Source organism: Physella acuta, unplaced genomic scaffold, assembly GCF_028476545.2.
Source record: "Physella acuta isolate Inbredline_101_S28 unplaced genomic scaffold, ASM2847654v3 ptg001459l, whole genome shotgun sequence".
Taxonomy (NCBI): domain Eukaryota; kingdom Metazoa; phylum Mollusca; class Gastropoda; family Physidae; genus Physella; species Physella acuta.
In genome coordinates this window covers 23,340-32,884 of record NW_026732974.1, presented here as the reverse complement: position 1 = coordinate 32,884, position 9,545 = coordinate 23,340, and the positions used below count along the sequence as shown (strand labels likewise).

General features: G+C 40.4%; 1 protein-coding gene across 1 annotated transcript; it reads left to right on the top strand.

Moving 5' to 3' along the window:
• The first annotated feature begins 3,579 nt into the window (after positions 1-3,579).
• On the top strand, positions 3,580-8,261 carry LOC131928064 (uncharacterized). Its single transcript, XM_059283974.1, has 3 exons — positions 3,580-4,256; positions 6,052-6,394; positions 7,476-8,261. Exons 1-3 carry the CDS (start codon positions 3,580-3,582, stop codon positions 8,259-8,261), a joined length of 1,806 nt encoding a protein of 601 aa, XP_059139957.1.
• Positions 8,262-9,545: the final 1,284 nt, after the last annotated feature.

Here is a 9,545-nt window from a genome sequence, read left to right as displayed (position 1 = left end):
TGCATGCCCAGTGAGAGCACGTTCGTGGTCCGTTTTCTCGATTTGTTCTGTATCGTTGATAAACAATTTACCGTGGTCCAGACTTTTAATAGTCTTCAACACAGGCTGGCATCGAATGCTGGGTTGAATTTCTAAGTTTGCTTTCAAAACACGAGAGATGAGTTTTGTCTTTGTGTGAAGGAGATGTTTGTCTTGGAATAGAAGAATCTACAGCAACGGTTAACTCAACGTCTAAATGCTATGAAAGCTTGAATATTCGCTTGGGTATATTTTTATAGTTTAAAATTTATGTTTCTTTTCATCTCAATGGAGAGCTAAATAGTTGAGTAATATATATATATATATATATATATATATATATATATATATATATATATATATATATATATATATATATATATACATATATATATATATATATATATTTACATTATATACATATATATTTATATTTATATTTATATATATATATATTATATACATATATTTATATATATATATTTATATATATATATATATATATATATATATATATATATATATATATATATATATATCATGTGCATCATGCACGGAGAATCAGGTGTACTACTCAAATCAACCGTCAAACTTCACCTCCGGCGCCCACGTAGTCATTGGTCTCGTAGCACCTCGGGCTTCACCAATAAGCGCTATAGCGCCTACATTCGTTTTGAAGAGCGCCCTACAATAGTGAAACGGTGCAGAGGCGTAGTAAGGGCGCGGCGGGGGATGCGGACCGCACCGGGCGACAACATTTAGGTTGTCGACACCACGGCAAAAAATTGCAAAATGTACAGAAGAAAAATGCTTTTAGCAAGTTCCATTAATGAATAATTAACGTTAAATAGTCTTTTAAGTACAAATCGACAGTTATTACAAAAGTGTGGAGAATGATACCATGACGTAAACGTTCTAACTATAGAGAAAACAATGCTACATCCAACTGTATTCTTGACTAAAGATAAAATTTAAAGCTTATACATACATGTATGCTTAAGTGGCATATATTTAAATTATAGGCCTATTTGGGCCGACACAAACACACACACACACACACACATATATATATATATATATATATATATATATATATATATATATATATATATATATATATATATATATATATATATATATATATATATATATACTTTGCTTCTTTGGGGAAGGGTGACACCCGACCTAGCGACGCCACTGATACGCTGAGCCACTAAAGACGATGACTAATTGGGTGCAGTACTTGACGCCCCTGCGTCAGTGTAACAAATGGCTACCCGTGACGCCCGTGACGCCTGAGCTGTTGACGAGAGATGTACTACCTCGCATTAGCTTAGGGCGATCAACGTAAGCTCAAGGTCTCTATTGAGTACGTTCTGGGCTTCTGCGCGGTATTGTGGACATACACACAGGACCTGGAAAATCCTGGAAAATCCCGGAAAATCCATGAAGTGTAGTATTGACATTGCTTTATCATGTTGAAAAACATTGAATCAATAGACTTTGAAATGTTTAGATACATTTTTACATAACAATGCATTGTTTTGATATTGAACAGCATATTGAATCAATACACTTTGAAATGTTTGTATGTTTTTTTTTAACATAAAGTTGCATTGAACACGCATATTGAGCCAAACGCTTTGAAATGCTGTTTTTTCTTTTTTTTTTTTTTTTTTTTTTTTTTTTTTTTTTTTTTTTTTAAATTAAAATAAATCATAAGTGTCTTTTCTGCTTAGATTGTAACAATGCTAAACGAATAAGTTAGTTATTTCATTATTCTCTATTCTGAAAATACTCTAATCTAATGCATACACTTATGAGCGAACGACTGACTCTCTGCCTGTCTGTCACTTTTCTAAATGGGTCATATTATACATTTGATTTATACATCCTGATCCAACCCCCCCCCCCCTCCCTCCCCTTCTCGTTCACTCGAATGAAAGCGCCACATAGGTTGTTATTGAACATACACCAGCTGCCGCTTGTTTGAAGCGATGATACACAACGTACGGTATTGTAAGGTGAAGGGATAGTTCAACAAAATGTGTGGTTTAGATTTTTAAAAATACGGTAGGTGTACGCATTAGCGAACCCAGTAGAGAAACACCTGGCGAGGCAGCCTTGACATAGTCGATACAACAGCGTTACATCTTTAAGATCAAATAGAACAATGAAAGAGAGTAGGATTTAATCGCTAAATAATGACTAGTTTTTATATACTCTAATATTGATTGGTTGTTTAGAGAACTAGAATTTTAAGCTTCAGTGTGTTGAAAATAGAGTTTTTCTATTTAGTGCGTCATTCTTTTATGACGTCTGCGTGCTCTTTGGAGAAGGGAGGGGGGGGGGGCTGAAAAAAATTCAACCTTTACGGACGCTGGGAGGGGGGGGGGGGTCCACACGTTTAATTGTACATTAAAACACTTACATAATACAGCAAACACAAAAATGTAACTAAATTCTAAAAGTAAGCTCTTCCTTTTTGTGAACTGTTTGTGTCTTAATAAAAAAAAAAATTCAAATTAGTAATTACATTATGATATCAGTATATGATGCGGTGTACTGATGCATAATACATGTTTTCCAACTCGCATGTTGGGAGTAAACTTTGAGGCGTCGTCATCAGTTGGAAGACTGTGTAGAAAGGGGTGTTTATCTAAAGTGGACTCAACAGAAAGAAGGGGGGGGGGGGGTGAGGAGGGATGCAAATTTTCGACATGCTTTTATAAACGGACGAACACCTTGTCAGTGTTTCTTCTTCACTTTTTATTTTTTCCGTGGGGGGGGGGGTAGGGGGGACTTGAAAGTTTCGGGGAGGAGCGGACTAAAATTTCAGGGGGCAGACACTGTTAAAAGTATATATGTTTTCTATATAAATTCCATTTTGTTCGAGGGGGGGAGCAGTTGACTTCCTTCTGGGGGGGGGGGGGGGGGGGCTTAGCCCACCCCCCCCCCTCCCCTGCGTTAAGAGATGCCTGGAAGAAGCTCTGCCCTTTGTTTAATATTTAATGGTGTAATAGAAATATAACAAATCTAGTCTGTCCGTGCATCTGTCTATACAGGTCAAAGAATTAGGCTTCTGTTTGTAGTTAGACATGTTTCCTGGCACACAGGAATTAATTGTTGTGTAGCCACAATCTTCGTTCAAAAGCCAAAGGTTATTTTGATGTGACTGAACAAAGTTACGTTCCACATCAATGATTGCTGTGATACGGTTGCTTATCAATAGTTTCAAGTCGGAGTGAATACAAAATGTGGATCGGGGATGGGGGGGGGGGGGTGGTGAGTGGCTTGGCTAATTTCGCATGATTTGTCAATTTTCGCATGCAAATACGCGTGTCTACAAAATGTATTGATAGAACAATGTGTTTTCATTATGCGAAACAAACTTACTGGAGTCGGATGTGTCTGCGCCGCATTGTGTTCAGTAAATTAGATTTCAAAATTAAGAGGATGTTTTCAAATTTTTATTTGTTATTTTTTTTTAAGAAAATGAACTTCGGACAGATTTTCACCCTCCTGACGATGTGTATAGTAGGCTGTGTTTTTTACTATGCAATGTTTTATCTAGATTTGACTACACCTTCATCAAAATCTCTTATCTGGACTAACGCCATTTTTCAGCGACCGGCGTCAAGGATTGATGATGTGGGACAGGCGTGTATCCCACCCCCGTTAAGGGTGGACGACCCTGTCATGATGTCTTATGTAAAAACACTTCCGCCCATTGTGTGTGAGGGGGAGAGAGATTGGGTGTTCGTCGATAATGGTACCTTAAGGTTCACCAAACACGCCAAGGAGACGTACGGAAACTTCAGCTGCAAGTTTTACAACTTGGTGCGCATTCACGAAAAAAATGTTACGTGGGGAGCTGTTTACGCGAACGTTCAAGAAGGCTACAGAATTCCTGGAGATTTCTTTAAAGTCGAATGCAAGTCAGCTAAGGGGGATAATTCCAGTGTAGAAATTCACGCAGGAGTTGCATACACTCACGATCGAGCTAGCAGACCGGAAGTGGATTTAACCCAAGGCCTTGAAGGGCTGAGTATTGCTATTATTGGGTTCGACTCACTCTCAAGGTTGTCGTGGATGCGCCGCTTGCCGAAAACACGGGAGTATTTTCTGGGGCTGGGCGCCATAGAACTGGAGGCGTATAATGTAGTAGGGGACGGGACCACGGCCGCTATGTTTCCTATGCTGTCTGGCAAGTTTGAGTGGGAACTCCCCAAATGTGGGTAAGTTGAGATTGATGTATGTGATCTTGTTCTGTAAATCGTAATGTTTTTTCATGTATGTGACCTGCTTAACCAATTATATTAACTCGTGACATATAGGCTACCGACAAATGGGCTCCCGATATTTAGGCTCCCGACAAATGGACTCCCGACATATTAGCTCCCGACAGATAGGCTCAGGACATATTGGCTCCCGACAAAAGCGGCTCCCGACAATTGGGTTCCCGACATATTGGCTTCCGACAAAATGACTCCAGACATTTAGGATCCAGACAAATGAATGGCATGACCACTATTGGCATAAAAGTAACCATTTTGTACTACATCCAATACCACTATAACCTATTTTAAATGCCTGAATGAAATTGATTTTCATAAACCAACATCAATTCATAAATTAATTGAGCCGTAAACAGCTAAATTTCACCAATTCTTAAGTTTTGATGTGTTTTTTTTTACAACAGTAAAGGTCTGATGCTTAACAGCGAGCACAGAAGGGTTAATGTATGATATACATGAAGTTTACAGGATAACGGCCAGTGTTTCTTCCAGACTTTTTTCTCCGGGGGGGGGGGGGGCACTTTCGGGCAAATTTTCGGGGGGGGGGATAGACTTTTTTCGGGCGGGCGGACACTGTTAAAAGTATATATTTTCTATATAAATTTCATTACCTTCGGGGGGGGGGGGAAAGGCGGTAAAATTTCTTCGGGGGGGGGGGGGGTGTAATCCCCCCCCCCCCCGAAGAGATGCCCGGAAGAAACTCTGATAACGGCATTTTGTTTTGATAACCTACAAGCATACTGCAGATAGGAATATACAGCGTGGACCCCTCTCCCCACACACTGAGTTGGAACAGGCTATAACCGACTCATTTATGGAAGTCATAGATACTATTTCTTATAATAGATAAACTAATATAAAAATAAGGCCTGTTGAGTGTTGAATAAGCTAAAACTAAAGAATATTGATGAAGGGGTCCCAATGGCAGGTGTCATATTCAATGAGACCGTTTTTCTGGAAGACTTGGGCCGTTTTGTCGATAAACTAAATGGCGGGAGCCTAATTGACGGGAGCCTGTTCGTCAAGAGTCTTATTGACCCGAGCCCTTTTGTCGGGAGCCTATACAACGGGAGCCTATTTGTCGGTACCCGAAATGACGGGAGCCTATTTGTCGGGAGCCTATATCACGGGGTCCATATGTCGCTGGCCCTTTTGTCAGGGTCCTATTGACGGGGCCGTTTTGCCATTGGCCGTTTTGAGGCCGCGCGCTTTATTATACATAGTGAAAGTTAAAGAAATAGACCGTTCTGTGATTCTTCCAGGCATCTCTTCGGGAAAGCGTAGGCAAGAGGGGGGGTTGGGGATTTATAACCCCTCTCATATATATATATATATATATATATATATATATATATATATATATATATATATATATATATATATTTTTTTTATATTTATATTTATATATATGTGTGTGTGTGTGTGAGAGTGTGAGTGTGTGTGAGTGTGTCTGTGGCTGTATGTGTGTGTGTCTGTCTGTATATGTGTGTGTCTGTGTGTCTGTATATGTGTGTGTGAAGTTTTTATAGATGGAAAAAAAATTTTGAACCCCTCCCATGACAAATTTCTGGCTACGCCACTGCCTTGTCTTTAACCACACTGTTGTTTTCTGACAAAATCCGTGTGTCTTAACGTCCACTGTAGCTGTAATTTTTAAAAAATTTAAACACCACCTGTGTTATTAACTAATTACTTTTTCCATAAACCTCAGCGCAGCTACCCTTGTCCATTTCAGCTTGAACAAAAAAGACGCCATTCCTATGGACGAGTTCCCCTTTATCTGGCACGAGATGCAGAAAGCTGGGTACCTGACGTCATGGTCAAACGGCCTGTCCGGCGCCTTCAACTGGAGGTTTCTGGGCTTCAACCAGCAACCCACAGACTTCTACACCCGTCCTTACTTCTACGCCGTTCGCCCTGGGAGAACATTTAAACGTCCGTGTATTGGGGAGAAGAGAACGAGTCAAGTGTGGCTAGAATTCTTTCGGGATATTTTCCTAATGTACCCGAAAAGGAGGAAGTTTCTGTTTCATTTCTACTCGGAAATGACGCACGAGGACAATAATCCAATAACTAGGGTAGGTATGGGGTGGCGGTGAAATATCGTACCTTGGGATTTTATATACTTTATGACACTGTTCAAATATACTTTGATTCTTTCTGCCCGTTGTATTTCCGGACCTGGTGGTCCGTCGGTATCTATATATAATTATCTTCTTGGAGACCATAGAAAACACCAAGCTGTAAGCGCGCTCCCTACCACCCCCCTCCCTACATGGTCTGGTGAGCTGTGGTTCACGCTAAATGTTTACAACCGTAGAGCCGGGTTTAGTGACGGCTATTAGGGGCAGATAATTTATTTTGAAACGATTTTAAACTTATGGGAGGTAACTAAGAGGAGGCTGCTTTCACAGGGGGGGGGGGGGTAGGGGTTGGGTAAAGAAGTGGGGGGGGGGGCGGGGTTATCGTCCTTAAAGAGCTACTGATAGTGTTTTAAAGCAAATATATTCAGTGGCAGCATTAGTACAGTCGAATTCACAAATTATGAATTACTGAAAAGTAGAAAATAAAACAACAAAATAGCGCCGTATGATACGCCGCGGGCCGGCTCGTATTTTTTAAAGTTTTAAGATGCTTTCTCGCACTTAAAGCCTTTATCTGTTGTGCTTTGTGATGGATCGAAACTGGCGAACAAAATTTTGACCACTCCTAACTGACCTATTTATTTCAAACTTGGAAAGTGGAAAATGTTACTTTATATATGAAATTTATATTATTAAAAAATTATCTAAATAATCAATTAAGTCAAATGTGCTGTCATCGCATCTTGAATCAATATATATGTATCAGGGACGGAGTGGTCGAATGTCAGAGCTAACGACTGCTAGCCCTGAAGTTTCGAGTTCGGCTCTTTCGTTGCAGCCTGTAAGTTTTCTCAGAGTCAAACCAGCTGCAATAGGTACCTGAATCACTTTCGGGAAACTAAAGATGCTGGGCATATTGCTGACCAAAGTATGCCAAAGTAATTGAAATATATGAACTCTACTTCGTCTACTTAATATGTCTTTGGCACGAATGGGAAAAGATGGTAAATGATATGATAAAAATTCTAGTAACTACTAGATTCTGCCTACTAATTTCTAATATTTCTTCTTAAAGATTGACGGGGAACTAAAAGAGAGCATCGAGTTTTTGTACAAGGGAGGCTATCTGGAAAACACAGTACTGATACTCATGGGAGACCATGGTGCTAGGTATGGTAAGATGAGGTCCACCTTGCAAGGAAAACTAGAAGAAAAACTGCCCTACTTCTCGTTCTTGTTTCCGAAATGGTTTGGAACGAAATACCCTCAGGCTTTGAAGAATCTTAGAACAAACGTGAATCGATTGACAACCCCTTTTGATATACATGAAACTTTCAAAGATTTTTTGAAATTTGGAGGGACAGGGATGGGGAATGTTTCGGAGAGGGGTATCAGTTTATTTAAGGAGATACCGCGGGAAAGAACGTGCGCGCATGCGCAGATAACATCACACTGGTGCGCGTGCTTACCATGGAAGAATGTCTCTGCCGATGACGCCGATGTGAAAGAAGCTTTGAAGTGTGTTTTGGAGACCATCAACAATTACACATCGGCGTATAGATCAGACTGTGAAGAGCTGTCGCTAGAGAGCGTCACCCAATCTTTGAAGCTGGAGAATCAACCTTCCCGGGAGAGGCCGGGACGGACGGACTTGACCCTGTACCAGCTGACCTTGTACACCACCCCGGGTCAAGGTCATTTCGAGGTCACGGTGACCTACGACCAGGCTCTGGGCCAAATGAGTACAGGTGGAAAAGAGATCAGCCGAATCAACAAGTACGGTGATGATTCTGCCTGCATCTTAAAAAAGGATACCCAAATTAAACAGTATTGTTACTGTAGAAAAAGAAAAAAGAATTAATAGTTTGCTGTAATTTAATCAATGTATTTTTTTGTATCAGATAGTGCCTTAATAGTTAAACTAAAATATTGCCTTCATTAACTTATAAGTTTTTGAATAAAAAAGTATGTAGCTGTTTGACATGTGTTATGTAAGGTATTGTGTGAGAAAGTTATTTAAGAAACAAGTCGTATTATTACATACTAGCGTGCCCGTCCTAGCGCGTTGCCGCGGTTTCAGAAGAAATTCTGACGAAATAGTTTTAAGAGGGTTTCATCAATGCGTCACCAATACTATATTCTTAGACGTGTGACCATGTTTTCTAAATGTAAACTAATACCTGCGCTATATTTCTTGGATGATATTTGTCAGGGCACTGGTTTGCCAACACTACCTTCTGAAAACCTTGAGTGCATTTTAATCACTCTCATAAATAATGAGGAAGAACACACTTCGACGATCGCATACGTTTAAGGGACGTAGCGGGTTGTTCTCGAGAGCTCCTGGTTATACTACCGCTTGGGCGCCATTTGCTCAGTATAATCATTAAATGTCGTGTGCCATCATATTAATTTTGTTGGGTGCTCTTTGTAGAGAACGACCATAATACACCATCTTATCCATAGTCTATCCAACTGTTTAAAACGACGATGGCGCCATAGCGCTTACGGGATAACCCGGGGCGCAAAATCGTAACCCATCGTATCCATAGCTTATCACACTCTTTAAAACGAACGTATGCACCGTAGCGCTCACATGATAGCCCAGCATGTCAAATCACACCCTCCCGGGGCGCAGGCAGACGTGCCGGATTCGATATAGTCAACGATTATTGTTGCCCATCGTGTCTTAAGTGCATAAACTTTTTTGAAAACGAACATAGGCGACACAGTGCTCACAAGGGTGCCGGGGCACCTAGGGTTACTCAAATACCGGGGCGCCGCCGGAGGTTACGCCTGTTGCTGTTTTAACGCTAAATATAGAAGTACCCTTTATCCGCTATACACGACGCCAAATGCAACGGGCACCACTCTTAAGGAAAAAATAATCCGCTGAAACCCTCTCGGAGGTATTCTCATCAACCCCCAAAAGTTTCATGGCACTCAGATGAACGCTGTCAAACCGCATCCGACTTTTATTTGTTATCGCACCCTCCTGGGGCGTCGCCCTTGCGGAATTCTTTTTTTTTTTTTTTTTTTTTTTTTTTTTTTTGCAGAAACTTCTCCAGAAATATTCTCACCAACTCGCAAAATTTTTATGGCGATCAGATGATTGCATACAGCACATACACACACTTTCATTTTT

Coding starts and splice junctions, on each gene's coding strand:
- LOC131928064 (XM_059283974.1), top strand. CDS start 3,580: ATGTTTTATCTAGATTTGACTACACCTTCATCAAAATCTCTTATCTGG. Junction 4,257..6,051: donor TGGGAACTCCCCAAATGTGG/GTAAGTTGAGAT, acceptor TGTCCATTTCAG/CTTGAACAAAAAAGACGCCA. Junction 6,395..7,475: donor ACAATAATCCAATAACTAGG/GTAGGTATGGGG, acceptor TTCTTCTTAAAG/ATTGACGGGGAACTAAAAGA.